Genomic DNA, 18,002 nt, shown 5'->3' with positions numbered 1-18,002 from the left:
GTTATGGATTACTAATTCCACTTGTAACACAATATTTTGTTTCAAGGGAAGTCTTGACATAATGAAAAGATGAAAGGAGAATACTTACATTTAAGAGAGAAAGGAAGAAGAACATTTAGTAAGCAATTTGAACTTTACAGAAATGAAGGAAACAACTATTTACAGAGTATGGGCATGCATGTTTCAAAGTTGGAAGCTAGCTAGTTTGCCATTTTACATGAAAATATATTTCCTAGACATGGTTGTAAATCTAAAGCAGTAACTGTAATAAGCTTGTCTTGCTAGGCACATGTAGGCAAGTCTCTTTAAATACAACTCAGAGTTTTTCTACATTTCTTCCATTCCCAAAATATCTTCTTACCCCTTATGATAAAGGCCAGCATTATGTGTTGAAACATGAGATGTGAACAATATATTCATTGAATTTATGAGGGTGACCAACCGGCAAAAACATTAGTAAATGAGGCTGATATTTAATCTAGAAAACAGCTTTAGGAATCAGATAAGAAATGAATCTTTTAATTACCACAGTGTGTGATCTATAGGTAATACATCAAAAGCACTTAAGTGTTTATGCTAGTTCCAGCTGCTTGCCCTAAAAACCGTTAACTACTAAATCTGTAATGCTTATGTAAACCAACAAGTAATAAAGGAAATCAAATAGCCTCAGAACCAAATTGTTAGTTTAGCAGTTTGAACTTGCAGACCCATTCTTGCCTTATTAGACCAAATGATCACTAGTTACCCTTGCTTTCTTCCTCTCTTTTTCTGTAAGCTTTGTTTAACAGCTGGATTTCCTCCTGGTAGCCGTCCTTTTCTTGATGCTGCCTTTTACTGTTCTGCCTGTGTGCTTCAACAGTGTCCGGAATGGAGATGTTGATATCACCATCGGGATTGCTCGTGGGTAAAAAGAGAGAGTATGAGGCTGTTTCCCCTAAATCACAAGAAACAAATCTGTTTTCTTTCCGTGAGTAGCGTAGGGATGGAGATCTGACCTGTGTAGAGGACTGGCTGATGTTGCTAATGATTGACACAGTGTCCAAGGCTTCTTCATTATCACAAATTTCGAGAACTTCCAAGTGTATTTTCACACTGGTGTCCGCAAATGTAGAGGGAGAATCTTCTGAGTTCGGTTCATGGCCAACACTTTTGGATCGATAGACTTCTATTTTCTTAGAGGCTGGGGTTATTTTTTGTCCTTCTGCACTTACCTCATAGGTAGAAAGAGATAGGGTTTTCCCCGTAGGTGCTTGGAGAGACACGGTCCCCTGGAATGCACACAAGGGAATGGCAAGGGCACCACCAGAACGCTGGGGACGAAAACAAAATTGTTATTATTGAAAACTAGTTTCTGAAATTAGGACATTTTAGAAATTCACTTTACTCATCAATATGGTAGAGTTTTTTCTATTTCAGGCCCATTTCCCTAGAAACCTTTATCAATGGGATTTAAATTCTGCCATCAAAGCACTAGAGCTCAGTTTCTCCCAGGTCAAATATAACATCTAAATGAGGACAATCAGGAACCTTTCTTTGAAGAAAGAGGACATATTCCCATAGTTTAAGGCAAAATTTGTGTACTGATGGGGGCAGCAGTAGATGCTTCCAAAGGCAGAATATGGGCATAAAATCAAATGCATTTTTATAATCTGGAATTGCTTTTATAGTTTTGTTACATTAAAAAGTTTGCATAGGTTGAAAGAAATGCAGACTGTGTCATCAAAATGCACTTTTTTCCTGTTTAGTATATCACAGAGAATGAATTGTGAAACTATGATTCAGATTAAGTATAAAGTATATTTCAGCTGTTAGGTTTGAGCATTCAGAAGAGGAACCAAATGTCCCCAGAATGGTGCTACACTGTGCTTACTTTTCAACAGAGAAATCACAGTCATTAAAGTAAACCCAATAATAGAGAACTCCCCCACATCTCTGCAAAAACTTTCTTGAAGGTTAGAACCTTTTATATTTTATTTAAAACTTCGTATGTTAAGATTTTTTAAAATCTGTACTCACCACTGATAAGTGCTTAAGAAATGAAAGAAAACAGACTAAATCTTATTATAGCCTGTATTTTATATTATTCATATCTTCATACTTTCAGTTGACTTGTTTTCTTTTTTGATTACATGTTAGTCTCAGAAGATACCAAACTTCTGGAGCAATGCTCTCAGAGCTAGGTCCCCAGACTAGTGTCATCGGCATTACTTGATAACTTGTAAGAAATGCAGATTTTTGAGCCCTATTCCAGACCTACTGAATTAGAAACTTTGGGGCAATCTATTTGAGCAAGCCCTCCAAGTGATTCTGTTGCATTATAAGGTTTGCAATCCCTAACTAAAGAAATATCGTAGTCTAGAAAAAGAAGGGGAAGGAAAATGGTTAACAGACACTTTTTATACGTGTGCCGATTACCTAAAAAGCTGAGTTACTAACTGGATTACCTTAAATGTGTCTTTACAGGGGAATTGGCATGAGGGCTCATGGTATTTTGCCAATTTAGGATGATCAACCTTCCTGTTTGCCTATAACTATGCCAGCTTTAGCACTGAAATTCTTGCATCTCAGGAAACCTCTCAGTTTCAGAAAAACCAGGATAGCTGGTCACCCTATTTGCCTTGGGTATTTTGTATCTGGACCTAAGTGTGGCTGGAGGAAACCTAGGACTACAATTTGGATTCTCTTCTACTAAGAGAAAATTTTAAGGGAGGATTTATCATGAGATTCATTCGGGTGCCTTCATACCCAATTCTTTGAATTTAGGGACAATGAAAAATATAGTCTTAGGGTGTGTGAGACATGTTACCAGTCTTTTCTAGTTATTTGCTACGGAGAAGTCTTGAATCCTCTTTATCCATAAAGGGTCCTGGGAACCTAACTGTAGGGCCTTTTACCCTAAAGGGCTGAAAATTTTGAAAACTTACACTATAAAGTTCAGTTTACTCTTCTGCTGAAGCAAAAAACTTCACCAACTTCACATGTGCAACTGAAGCAGGAGAAACAGAGGAACAATACTAAGGCTCATTATTGTACCAAAGCATTGTTTGAGTGGTAGCAACTTTTTGGCAAAGGGGAAAGGGCCTTCATTTATTTTTTTATTTATCCATTCATTAAACATTTGCTGAGTATTACAGTAGTCCTCCCTATCCACATTTTCACTTTTCACAATTTCATTTACCCACAATCAAGTTTGGTCTAAAAACAGGATCCTCCTTCTGCCCTATGGTTAGAAGGTCAGTAGTAACCTAACACTGTGTCACAGTGCTTACGTCCTTCACCTCACTTCGTCTCATCATGTAGGTATTTTATCATCACAAGAAGAAGGGAATGAATATAGTACAATAAGATGTTTTGAGAGAGACAGAATACATTCACACAAGTTTTATATACTGTTATAATTGTTCCATTTTATTAGTTATTTCTGTTCATCTCTTACTGTGCCTCATTTATAAATTAAACTTTATCATAGGTATGTTTGTATAATTGGGTGACAAAAGCATGTAAGAAAGAAAATAAAATTTTAGGGCGCCTGAGTGGCTCAGTTGGTTAAGTGACTGCCTTTGGCTCAGGTCATGATCCTGGAGTCCTGGGATCGAGTCCTGCATCGGACTCCCTGCTCAGTAGGGAGTCTGCTTCTCCCTCGGACCCTCCCCCCTCTCATGCTCTCTCTCTATCTCATTCTCTCTCTCAAATAAATAAATAAAATCTTTTAAACATTTTAAAAAATAAATAAATAAAAATTTAAAAAAAAGAAAGAAAATAAAATTTTAGTTCCAACTATTTTGGTAGAGATAGGAACCAAGCTCTATGGAGTCCAGGAATGACCACTTTTGGTAAAGAGATTTCATACAGGGGTGGCATTTGAAATTGATCTTAAGAAAAGATTTACAGTATTAAAAGCGTTGCTTTCTGAGTGGTAAATCATGAGTGGAAGAGCCAAATTAAAAACTTCCCATCTTGAGAAAAATTTCATCAAAGACAGAAATTTCTGTTTTTTTAAATAAAATTGGACTGAAATACTATTTAGTCAGAAAAATTGTCATTTAATAATGTGAATTATAGACACAACCTCCTTCATTCTGAGAACTAGTAATATAAAAGCTGGACTTCCTTACGTTATACTTTATTATAGGAAGAAAAAACAACCCATCTCAGTACTTAAAAAATTATTTTCTCTTTGACGTAGTATACTGTGTAAACAAAGTCCGATGGAGTATACTAGTTTAAAAAAGAAAAAAGGGATGAGAAAACTGAGTTACCAGATAGTACTCAGCGGTATTGGCATGTATATCTTAAAAGAACCTTCACTAGAGCATCAACAGTATAACCATGTCTTTATCTGTACCAACTCGCATCACTGGTGAGGAGCTAATATAAAAGCAAATGTGATAGGGCGCCTGGTTGGCTCAGTCGTTAAGCATCTGCCTTGGGCTCAGGTCAATGATCCCAGCGTCCTGGGATCGAGCCCCCCCCCCATCGGGCTCCCTGCTCAGCGGGGAGCCTGCTTCTCCCTCTGACCCTCTTCCCTCTTGTGCTCTCTATCTCTCATTCTCTGCTTGTGTTCCCTCTCTCGCTGTGTCTCTCTCTGTGAAATAAATAAATAATATCTTTTAAAAAATGTGATAAAGATTTTTTGCATCTGATATTATACATCCACATAATGCAGATTTCAATAACTCTCTCATGCTAACTTAAATGTACAAACAAGCTTTACTGAGTTATCAAATGACATCTCATTAAAATTGGCATTTGAGAATTGCACAGTGCCAGAGTTTAGCTAAATATGAAGTATGTTATTCTGAAATACTACACAAAGTCTTGAGTTATCAAAATTACACGGTGAGGGACACCTGCGTGGCTCAGTGGGTTAAATGTCAGACTCAGTTTTGGCTCAGGTCATGATCTCATGCGTTGTGAGATCAAGCCCTAGAGTCTCACATTGGGCTCCATGCTCAGCACGGTGTCTGCTTAAAGATTTCCTCCCTCTGCTCCTCCCCCCACTCGCATGCACCTGGGTCTGTGCTCGCTCTCTCCCTCAAATAAATAAATAAATCTTTTTAAAAAATTACACTGTGTAACGTTATTATTCAAAGGGATAGTCTCCATTTGACAGTCACAGAAGTAAAAACACAGAGACAGATTATATAGAAGCAGATCTGAGCATGCATCTTTGCACTATTCAAAATTGACATGTTAATTTCAGCAAAATGGTACTGTCACTTTAAGCCTAAATTGCAATTTTAATGTTACTGGTTATGAAAGTATTTACTGTATAAATTTGTTTTGGTTTTAGATTTGTATAAGAAACTATAAATGTAAGTTTTACCAAATATTGTTTGCATATCTTTAAGCAAAATCATAAAAATTTGATTCGACAGTAAGATTCATAGATTTTTTTTTTCCTTTCAGAGAGACCTATTATTTAAGTTAAAGAAACATTCCTCCAGGTGAGGGAAAACAAGAGCTTGAATGAAGGGAGAAGTAAAGGGATAGAGATTCAGGGAGACATCCAACAATTTGTATAAAATCAACAGAATTTCCACCTCTTTTAGGATATGGAGGGCAGACTAAAATGGAGAGAGATGAGAAGAGAACAGACTAACTGAACCACTATTGTGTATTAGGACTGGGTTAGCTGGTAGGTCTATAGCAATGGAATGAAGAGGCTGTCATATCTTGAGTTCATAGAATACACAAATACCAACCTCATAAACAATTACATTTCCATGTGACTTGTGCTACAATAGATCCAGGCTGGAGAGTTTTAAGAATATGGAATAAAAGCACTTAACCTAGGTGGAGTGAGGGAAAAGGAGACCTGGGCAAGGTTCAATTTTTATAGATGAAAAGAAATGCTTGATATCAGTGCTATTATTTAGCACTGTTCTAGAGATCCTAGCTAGACAATAATAGTCAAGAAATATTGAGCAGGGGGCGCCTGGGTGGCTCAGTCATTAAGCATTTGCCTTCAGCTCAGGTCATGATCCCAGGGTCCTGGGATTGAGCCCCACATCAGGCTCCCTGCTCAGTGGGAAGCCTGCTTCTCCCTCTCCCATTCCCCCTGCTTGTGTTCCCTCTCTCGCTGTGTCTCTCTCTGTCAAATAAATAAATAAAATCTTAAAAAAAAAAGAAATATTGAGCAGGAAGAAATAAAATTATCATTTTCATGTGAAAATGTTGTCTACTTAGAAATTCTAAAGAAGGGCTCTAAAAAAGAACTAATTTGGGAGTTTTGCAAGATTGCTAAATTGTAGGTAAATGTTAAGACATCAATAGCAGTTACCAATTAAAAAATATATTTTAAAAAGGTCCCACTCAAAATGTAACAAAATTATAGAAATATGTAAGAACAATATAAAAAAAACACTATAATGAAAGAAACCCTGAATAAATAGACAAAAGAAACAGTGTTTCCACATGGAAAAACTCTATTGTAAATCTGGCAATTTTATTTTATTTTATTGATTTAATACAATTTTAATAAAAAATAGCATACCAATGGAATTTTACTTTAGAACATGAAAAGTTCCTCCTAAGATTTATCTGCAAGAATAAATGCTTATGTATAACCAAGAAATTTTGGAAACAGACTAATAAGGTAGATTTATAAACATAATATGAAGCTACAGTAATTAATACAGGTTGTTAATGGAAAGACAATTAAGCAGTCAAGAAACAAAATATAGTATATCACAAAGATGTCATTTCAAAATAAGAAAGGAATCAAATGGCTTTCCATTACAAAATTAAATTAGATTCCTTTTCATGTTATATGAAAAAATAATTTCTTGAGTCTTAATAATGGTTTTAAAATGCTGTGTGAAAAAGACCTTTACAAATCTGGAATGAAAATCAGAAATGTTAAAAGAGGGACAGATTTGATTGTGAAAAATTGAAAATGTCTCTATAGAAATATATGTTGAAAGCAAAGGTAAAAAACAAATGGCATCCCAGGAGAAAATATTTGCAGCATACAAAGGGCAAAGTTTAATAGTTACAGAGAGTTTCTCCAAATCAATGAGATAAACATCCCTGGAGAAAAAAAGGAAGTGGGCAAAGCAATTAGAGGGAGAACTACATGGGGTGCCTGGGTGGCTCAGTTGGTTAAGCATCTGCCTTTGGCTCCGGTCATGATCACAGGGTTCTGGGATCCAGCCCCACGTCAGGCTCCCTGCTCAGTGGGGAGCCTGCTTCTCCCTCTTCCTCTGCCTGCCAGTCCCCCTGCTTGTGCTCTCTCTCTCTGCCAAATAAAAAATAAAATCTTTAAATAAATAAATACATACATAAATAAAGAACTACAAGTGGAGAATAAACACATGGAAACATACTCAATTTCACCAATAATCAAAAATATGTAAGTAAAACCAATGGGTCATTTTTAGCACCTCAGATTGCCCTCCACAAAAAAGAGAGAGAAATGAAGAAATAAAATGATAGATACCAACTTTAGAGTACATTTTGATTGATTATAAAATAAAACTACATATACTTACCAGCAATCCTATTTCTGAGTCAGTTCCACCACCAAATGTCAACACATACTATTGTTTATTTCAGCACTATTGTAAGTCCCCAAATAGAAATAACCTAAATGTACTGGAAAACTGTCTTGAAAGAATGAAGTAAAGCTGTAAGTTCTGCCCGGGTAAAATAATTTCAATACACTTTGAGTGATAATAGCAAGTTACAAAACAATATGTAAAGTATGATCCAACTTTCTTGTAGAAAAAGATCTCCCAGAACATGTTTCAGCAAATTATACATGTGTAGGAATAAAAGATATATAAACACACAGCACACATATATATTCTAGGCACAGAAAAGATCTGAAAGGCTACATTCCAAACAGTTATTTCATCTGAAAGTGGATGGGGGGGAGGACTTCAACATTTATGTTTTATATATCTAAGTTGTTCAATGATGATGATGATTTTGCTTGTGGAAGTTTTATCAGGTAATAGAGGAGGCAGAGTGCAAAATATTACTAGAAGGGCTTCCAGGGTGTGGGGTTGCCTATGATGATAGTTCAGAGTTCAGTTTGGTAGTCACTTTGGAGTTTGTGCTGCATTTGGGGTTTGTGAATCAACACTGCATTTTGGGTTTGTGCTATTTTTAGGTTAGAAGTGAGGAAACAAGGTAGGTGCAGGGTACTGTCTCAAAATTTGGCCCTTATAGTTTGATTGTTTAGAATAAGAGTCCCAACTGGGGTATAGTTTATTTTCTGTTCGAATTTTTTAAAGAGTAGCAAATGGCACTTTTGACAAGAAAAATAAATATTTTAAATTATCAGAAAGGAAAAGGATCATCTAGTCCTAAGCAGACAAAATAAAGTGACCAGGGTCTGTAATGAGCCAGATTCTCCTCACTAATTTTACTGCAAAAACTATTATAGACATTTGAGTCCAACAATCTGTCAAGGTAAACATTAAGTTCCAATAAAGAATCCCACTTCAGAAAAAAATATTATGTAATTTGAGTTACAAACTACAATGTAATCCACAGATTTGAAAGCCATTCAAAAAGTTGAAGAATAATTTCAAAATGAGACTAAAAGTAAAGGCATTAAATCTTAAGGGAAAATTAATATTAATTGTGAGGAGGTAAAACAAAAAAAAAACCCATTATTATTGACTTAATTTATCTTCATCTTTGTACTGGGTTGACTAGTGTGTCCCCTCCAAAATTTGTATCTACCTGTACCTTATGAATATGATGTTATTTGGAAATAGGGTCTTTTCAAGACCCATAAACTAATATGAGGTCATAGTGGATATGGGTGGGCCCTAATCCAGTGACTGGTATCCTTTTAAGAAAAGAGAAATTTGGATACAGACTCACATAGATGGAAGATGGCCATGTGAAGAAAGAGATGGCACTTAGAGTTATTCTGTTGTAAACCAAGAAAGCATAGCCCTGCTGACACCTTGACTTTGAACTTCTGTCTTCCAGAAATATGGGATGATAGATTTCTGTTGTTTTAAACTATCTTAAGTTTGCAGTAATTTGTTACAGAAGCCCTATGAAATTAATACAGTGTTTTGTGCAAACACGTAATGAAACATTTGCAAAGTTCTGCAACTGCCCGTTTTCTTCTGGAGACCGGAACTGCATGGCATTTTTGTCAAATCCACATGGAATATAATTTCCAGGGAAAGGAACATTTTCTTGTGGGTCTTTATTTTCTCTACAATCTATACCAGTCCCTGACACATGGTAGGCCCTCAAAAAATACTTGTTGAATAAATAAATGTGTGCATAAATGAATGAATATGCAACATTGACCTCGTAGATTTTTTAGATTCCATATTTTAATTTCCTAAAGCAGAAAAAATAAGATCATCTTTCAAAAGTATTGCTATTTAATATTAATTTTTTATATTTAACAGCCCTATATAATAAATGATGATAATTACAAATGCATCCGAAAGTCATATTAGAACATACCCTTTTTATAAAAATAAAATAGAATATTATGGGACCGAATTGTATGTGAACTTTTACTGCATGATAAAAAAAATGATAAGATTCAGAGAGTATAAAACTAGTCATTTCATAGTCTCTGCTTTCTTTCCATTTAAAAGTCTGTGAATTAGCATATGCTGTCAGGAATAGTGAAAATCCATTATTGCTGTACTCCTGAGCATAGGTGGCTGGGAGCTTTTTTATTTGAAAATGAAAAGTAGTCTCTAAACCTCACAAATGTTTCAGGAAGAGAGGAGCATGCCATGTAAACACATTAGCACAAATAATCCGCTCTGATAATTGATTCAGACTTACTGACCTTGGGCATTTTGAACTTTTTATTTCCTCACTATAAGCCTCTAGGTGAATTCAGGGTGAAATTATAATATAAAAGAGTTGCTCCAAATTTCTCTCCTAACAAGGTGAGGTATTGTGTTATCTGAATCACTCAACTTAAGAAAGACATATTATAACATGTAAAATCATAGCACTTAACCAGAAACCACAGAGTTCTGATTTCTCATTTTATAAAGGGAGAATTGACAGCCGGAAAGGTGAAGCCACTTTCCTGGGGTCACGCAAGTAATGGTAGTAGGACAGGTGTCTCAATGCCCAGTTAAGTGCTCTTTTCCAATGTACCATGTTGTAACTTTAAAATAAATCTGCTTTATCCAGCATCCTGGATGCTAACCCATCCAGATGGGTTATCTGGATAACCCATCCAGATCATGGGTTTTCTGCCCTGGAAACTAGAATTCTATCACTAACTAATGAATAACCCAAGTGACTGACAATTTTAATCTAAATTAAAGTCATATAGATGATCTTTAGGTTATTTAGGTGACTTTTAGGCATCTAAAAGTACAGACATTGAGAAATTAAGTCAAAGAGACCATCTAAGATGGTTTAGGGGAGAAGAGAAGATAAAGACACTAAAACAAAAATAGCAGGGAGAATGAGAACTGTGTGAGAAAAACAATAAAGTATAGTTTTAATAATATTTTTGGAATTTTATTTAAAACCATGAGACTGCAATATTTTCATATATTCAACATCTAAAATATTCCTGTGTCATCTTGCCACCTTTATTTAAATGTTTAGTACACTAGAATAAGGAGGACACATGAATTACTCAAGGAAAAGAGAGTAAGGGCAAGAAAATAAGGGCCTTTATAAAAGGGCACCATGTATCATAGAAAGTGCTAGGTGGTTTAACACATGTCCCATTAAATCCTCACAAATCTTCAAACTGTAAATTAAGCTTTTTTTTAAATGATGAAAAGTTTCACAACTGAGTAACAAATTTAGGATTGATATTCATCATAACAAATATTTACTGATTCTACTAAACACAAGCCATATATCAGACTTCTTACTAAGCACTTTATATATATTTTCTTACTTGATTTTCATATCAACCTCATAAAATAGAGATACTCATTATCCCAATTTTATAGATAACATAATTGAGTCATGAGGATATAAATATAAGTAGGTAATGGCATAGTCAAATCCAAATCCAGGATTATCTGTCTCAAACCCTCTGCTCTTAGCCGTTCTGCTACTTCAAGTCATGATGTTTGTGATACAATATGAATAATACCTCATTCTCCTAATCCAGTTAGAACCCACTATATCCTGTGGGAACAAGGGAGAGGTGGGATTAATTCATTCACACTAGGAAGTGAAAGGAGTAATTTGAGAAGATACTTGAGAAAATGGTTTCTAAATAGGGTCCTAAAAGATAATTTCAGTAGGCAGAAAGGAAGAAAAATGTATTCCAGAATGAGGGAATAGTAAGAGCAAAGGCAAATGGAATTTGAGGGGAATGACATAGTACAAGGAAATGAGACTAGACATAGAGGTGGGCCTGGGGTGAAGAACCCTGTACACCAGGGTAATGAGTTTTGATTATATTCCATAGGCAAGGGTGAAATGATTTTTGTTTTCACATTTATGGGAAGGAAAGAAAGTAAGATATATGGAAATCTTCTATGTGCAGGCAGTGCACTTGGCACTTTACATGTAAAATCTAATTTAATACAATAATCTATAAGGAGATAAAATTATTTCCATTTTACAGATAAGCAGATTGAGGTGTGGAGAGGTAAACCAACTTGCTTAGGTTACAAACAAAGTTAAGTTTTGAACTGTGATCTTAACTCAGCTCAGATTCCCCATGTTTTCCACTATCCCACTTAAAGTCTAAGAAGATAATGGGGGACCCTGTGAAAGATGGATTGGAGGAAGGGGACCATGGTGTCAGGGAGACCTGTTAGCAGGTTTTTAAAATCATTGTGTGCAAAAGGAAAGGGAATCTGAGTATCAATACCGATAATAGAAATGACAAATGTGGGATGGACTCTAGGGGAGTTGCAAAGGCAAAATTTGAGACTGGGGAGGGTCATGATAAAATATTGCTGTTGAATCACATACACCTGCTGTAGAACTCAGTTGAGTCACTATTGCTATAATCCTTACCTCTCTAAGTCTCAGTTTCTCATTTCTAAAATTTAAAGAATAAATGAGTTAATGGATGTAAAATGATTACCTCAGTGTTTCACACAAAGTGCTCCTTAAGTATTAGCCATTAGGTATTATTAGGAGGTGAGTAAGAGAGAGAAATCCATGATGTCTTTGAGATTTCTAGTGCTAGGATCTAGTACCAGTAATTGAGATAAAGAGTTTAGGAGGATGTATATAATGTAATGCTACTTTTGCAGTCTTCATCTCCTAATCAGGCAGTATATTTCTCTGCAGTATTTTATCCTAATGGTGTAAATATGCTAAATAAAAGCCAGAGATTACCAGAATGGATTAAAAACATGACAACTGCATACTGTCTATGAGAAACTCACTCCAAATATAATGCTGTAGGCAGGCTGACAGTTGAAAGATTGAAAAAGATATAGCATGCAAATATCAATCAAAGGGAAGCAGAACTGGCTATATTAATATCAGATAAAATAGACTTCAGAGCAAAGACTATTACAAGAGACAGGGAGGATTATTTTAATAATGATAAGAAGATCAATCTACCAAGAAGATACAGCAATCCTAACTGTGTATACACCAAACAACAGAGTTGCAAAATACGTAAAGCAAACTGATAGAACTGAAAGGAGAGATAGTCAAGTTCACAATTACAGCTAGAGACTTTACTACCCTTCTCTTAATAATTAATAGAACAGTTAAACAGAAATTCAGCAAGGATATAGGAAAATACCATCAACTAACATGACCGAATCAACATTTACAGAAAATTTTATAGAAAGAAATACTTTTATTTATAGAAAACCATCCAACAAGAGCAGAATACAGATTATTTCCATGGAACATATAGCAAGATAGATCAAATCTGGGACATAAAATAAATCTCAATAAATTTAAAAGAATTAAAATTATACAGAATGTGTTCTCTAGCCACAGTGGATTCAAGATAGAAATAAATAATAGATAACAGGAAAATCTCCAAACCTCTGGAAAGTAAAGACACTTCTAAATAATCCATGAGTCAGAAAGTCTTAAGGGAAAAATAATACACTGAACTGAATGAAAATTAAAATACAACATATCAAAATTTGTGAGATGCATCTAAAGCAGTGCTGAAAGGGAAATTTAAGGCACTAAGTGCACACATTAGAAAAGAGGAATAGTCTCAAGTCAATAATGTAAGCTCCTGCTTCAATAATCTAGAAAAATAAGAGCAAAATAAAATACAAGCAAGAATAAGGGAAGAAATCCTCAGGATGAGAACAGAAATCAATGGAACTGAAAACAAAACAAAAGAGAAAAAATAGTGAAGCAAAGAACTGTTTTTTTTTAACAGATTAATAAAATTGGCAAACCTTTAGCAACAGTGACAAAGAAAAAAAGAAGGCAGAAATTACCAGTATTGGGAATGAAATGGGGTATCACCACAGTCTGTGCAGAAGATAAGGGAATACTACAAAGAACTTTACACATTTAAATTTGACAACTTAGAAGAAATGGACCAATTCCTTATAAAACACAAACTATTATATAGGGTATATAACAATATACCCAATATGAAATAAATAATTTGAATAGCCCTATAACTATTAGGGTAATTGAACTCATAATTTTAAAATTCTCAAAAAGAAATCACCAGGCCCAGATGGTTTCACTGGAGAAATCTGCCAAACATTTAAAGGAGAATTAATATAAATTCTACACAGTCTCTTACTGAAAATAAAAGATGCAACACTTCTCAAATGAAGGTAGTTTTGCCTTGTTACTAAAACTAGACAGACAGTACAAACAAAAATAAAGGCAAAAACAAAAAACTACAGATCTATACTACTTATTAATATAGATGCAAATATCCTTTTTTAAAAAAATATTTACTTGACAGAGAGAGAGAGAGAACACAAGCAGGGAGAGTGGCAGGCAGAGGGAGAAGCAGGCTTCCCGCTGAGCTGAGCAGGGAGCCCGACATGGAGCTCAATCCCAGGACCCTGGGATCATGACCTGAGCCGAAGGCAGACACTTAACTGACTGAGCCACCCAAGCGCCCCTAGATGCAAATATCCTTAACAAACATTAGCAAAGGGAATTCAGCCGTCAATTAAAAGAATTGTATTCCATGATTAAGTGGGGTTTATTCCAGAACTGCAATGCTAATTTCAATATTCAGAAATAAGCTGATATGAGCCACCATATTAATAGGCTAAAGAAGAAAAATCACATGATTATATCCATTGATATAGGAAGATGACTTGACAAAATTCAACATCCTTTCATGATAAAAGTAGCAACAGAGAGTAAATGTCTCATTTTGATGAAGAGCATCTCTAAAAACCCTCCAACTAATGTTATACTTAATGGTGAGAGATTGCTTTCCCTTAAGATCAGGAACAAGGTTAGGATGTCAGTTCTTACCACTCCTTTTCAACATATTGCTGTGGGGCACCTGGCCTTTTCAGTCAGTTAAGCATCTGCCTTCGGCTCAGGTCATGATCTCGGTCCTGGGATAAAGCCCCACATGAGGCTCCCTGCTCAGCTCAGCGGGCAGCCTTACCCCCCTCTCCCTCTGCCTACAGCTCCCCCTGCTTGTGTTCTCTCTCTCTCTGTCAAATAAATAAAATCTTAAAAAAAAAAAAAATGCTGCTGGAACTTCTAGTCAGTGCAATAGTCAAAAAAAGGAAATCAAAAGTAGATCAGAAAGGAAGAACTAAAACTGCAGGTGACATGATTGGCCTATTTAGAAATTTTCAAAGAATACAAAAATTCCTAGAACTAACAAATGAACTAATCAAGTTTACCTGCAAGTTAAAGATTGTATTTCTATATAGTAGCAATGAACATATGGACATCAAAATAAAAAAATACAGTACCATTTACAATTGCTCAGAAAAGTGAAATACTTAGGTGTTAGTCTAACAAGACCTGTATAGGACATATAAACTAAAATCTATGAAAAAACCAAAGATCTAAATAAATGGAGAGACCTATTATGTACGTGGACTAGAAGACTCAATATAGTGAAGATGTCAGTTCTTTCTAAATTGATATATAGGTTTAATGTAATTCCTATTAAAATCCCATCAAGATTTTTTTTGCAGATATAGACATGATTATTCAAAAATTTGTATGAAAAGGGAAATGAACTAGAATACTAGTAAACTTATTTTGAAAAAATGAATATAGTGGGAGTAATCAGTCTACCTAACTTCAATATAGCTATGATAATCAAGACTATGCTGTTGGTGGAGAGATAAATGACAGAACCTAGAATAGAAGACCCACACAAATATGCCCAACTGCTTTTAGACAAATGTGCAAAAAAAATTCAATAGAAGAAGATAGCCTTTTGAACAAATGGTGTTAGAGCAATTGGACATCTATAGGCAAACAAAAAACCTAGAACTAAGTTTCATATTTTATTGAAAAATTACCTCAAAATGGATCACAGTCTTAAATGTAAAACAAACTTTTACTAAAAACATAGGAGAAAATCTTTGAGATCTAAGGCTAAGCAAAGAGTTCTTAGACTTGATACCAAAAACATGATCCATAAAAGGAAAATTGATAAATTAGACTTCATCAAAGTTAAAAACTTCTGTGCAAATGCAGATTCAGATTCAGTAGGTCTGTGGTTTCTGCACTTAGTAAAAGCTCTTAGATGATGCTGAGGCTGCTGGTCCATGGACTACACTTTTTGAGTAGCAAAGGACATACAATCTGTAAGGCTTCTTACAATGAAGCAAGACAAAATCAGAGAGTGAGACAAACCATGAGACTCTTAATCTTTGAAACAAACAGGATTGCTGGAGGGGAAAGGAATGGGGGATGGGGTGATGGACATTAAGGAAGGCATGTGATGTAAGGAGCACTGGTTGTTATATAAGACTGTTGAATCACTGACCTCTACCTCTGAAACCAATAATTATTATATGTTAATTAATTGAATTTAAATAAAAAATTTTGAAAAATATGTAAAAGTCTCCTTACAATTCTAAAACTACATGATTTCATGAGTAAATAGATTTTGTTATCATGTTAGCAATTTAGAGAATTAGAGGAGAAAATTCAATTTCAGTTAAAGAAATAACAGAAACCCCCAAAGCCAACTTCATAGATGAGCAGAACGAAAAACAAAATTTTATCTTTTTGAATACTTTTAAAATATTCTAATGCCTTATTCAAAGGGCACTTAAAATGATTAAGTTTCATCATCAGTCTTCATTTTACATTAATCTTATAGCCATAATGTAAGGTTCTGAAATGAATATATCATTGCATTTAAATTATTTTATTTTTTATTTATGGAAATTGGTATTCTCATATTTTCAGTTTATACTTTTTGGCTTTATCTGAGCCCATGAGCACAACCATCACAGGCTATAAGAAATCGTGTGAGAGGGACACCTGGGTGGCTCAGTTGGTTAAGCGACTGCCTTCAGCTCAGGTCATGATCCTGGAGTCCTAGGATCGAGTCCCGCATCGGGCTCCCTGCTCGGCAGGGGGTCTGCTTCTCCCTCTGACTCTCACGCTCTCTCTCTCTCTCTCTCTCTCTCTCATTCTCTCTCAAATAAATAAAAATCTTAAAAAAAAAGAAATCGTGTGAGAATTTTGAATTTAAATGTGTTGTTGCTATTGAGATTAGTGGATAGGTTTTTCTGAAATTCACTGGTCTAACAGAAATTAAATCTCTTATCTCTAATGATGGCATTTCAACTCAGATGTGATATGTCCAAATTTATTTCCATGTTTCCAATTCTTCCTGTTTAAAAAATAAACTGTAGCTTGAAAGGAAGCACCCGTTGATTCTATTTAGAAAAGAAATAAAATTTTGTCAGGAATAAATGAATCTTAAGAAATAAAATAGTTATCTTAATAATATGCATTTGTTCAATTGGGTGCTGTATCAGCTAGAAATCCTACTAAAAATGGTTTCATGAAAAAATTTTCTTATACCTTATTGATCAGAATTAGGTCAGGAAAGAAGATACATGTTTTCATTTTAAAGACAGTTTCAAAGGATAAATACAGTGTTTTTTGTGAGATTACTATACTCTAGAAAAGGTGTTAAAATCCATGTTGATGGTATTCATAAAAGTATAAAAGACAAAAATGCATTTATCAGACAGCATAATACAGTAAAAAGATCAAACAAACAAAAAACAAATCTGTGTAGACATAGATTAGTGGTATCCTGGCACAGGGTGTGGTGATAGATTGTGCGTAAATGGGCATGTGAAATCTAACTGATGTGATGGAAAATATTCTAAAACGATTTATGGTGATTGTACAACTTGGTAAATTTACTAGAGATCATTCAATTGTATACTTGAAATGGAAGAATGATATGATATGTAAAATATCCCTCAGTAAAGGTTTTTTTTTTTTAAAGAGCATCTGACTGATATTCAGGACACCATGAAATACAGCAGTTGTTTTGCCACTAAATAAGTAGCTGTGTGACCCTAGACAAATAGTGTACTCCCTGTAGGCCTTTGTTTCATTATCTATATAAAGGGGTAGTTGGACAGATGAACATGAGTATCTTTTGTCTCTTTACATTTCAATATTCTTTTTTTCTTTTTCATTATGTTCAGTTAGTCAACATATAGTACATCATAAGTTTTTGATGTAGTTTAGTTGCGTATAACACCCAGTGCTCATCCCAACACGTGCCCTCCTTAATACCCATCACGTGCCCTCCTTAATACCCATCACCGGTCACACCATCCCCCCACCCCCTCCCTTCTGTAACCCTCAGTTTGTTTCCCAGAGTCCAAAGTCTCTCATGGTTTGTCTCCCTCTCTGATTTCTTCCCATTCAGTTTTCCCTCCCTTCCCTTGTGGTCCTCTACTCTCTATATATTCTGTGACTCTATTTTGGCAAAGTTAGCCTCAAAGAAAGCACTTTTGTTCCTTGAAAAATATCTAATTAGGGATGCTCTTCTGAAAGAAATTAAGATCACAAAATTTACTTTGAAAATTTGCCAAAAGAAATGATAGATCCAAGACCCTTAAAAGACCCTCTTTTTTAAATTAATCAAGCACTGTTGCTGA

General features: G+C 35.0%; 1 protein-coding gene across 3 annotated transcripts in view; it reads right to left on the bottom strand.

The window, feature by feature from the left end:
* Window positions 1–737: 737 nt before the first annotated feature.
* The window catches only part of GPR149 (G protein-coupled receptor 149), a 69,582-nt gene continuing 52,317 nt past the window's right edge, over window positions 738–18,002 (bottom strand). For all 3 annotated transcript variants that reach the window (XM_088020918.1, XM_088020921.1, XM_028103056.1), the window contains one exon: window positions 738–1,310. In XM_088020918.1, coding sequence (XP_087877044.1) covers window positions 738–1,310 — 573 coding nt within the window. The remainder of the gene's footprint in view (window positions 1,311–18,002) is intronic.

The sequence above is a fragment of the Eumetopias jubatus genome, unplaced genomic scaffold (genome assembly GCF_037043125.1).
Source record: "Eumetopias jubatus isolate StellerSeaLion01/CBP00866 unplaced genomic scaffold, mEumJub1_p1.0 scaffold_1, whole genome shotgun sequence".
In the NCBI taxonomy this organism is placed as follows: domain Eukaryota; kingdom Metazoa; phylum Chordata; class Mammalia; order Carnivora; family Otariidae; genus Eumetopias; species Eumetopias jubatus.
This window is presented reverse-complemented; position numbering and strand designations above follow the sequence as displayed.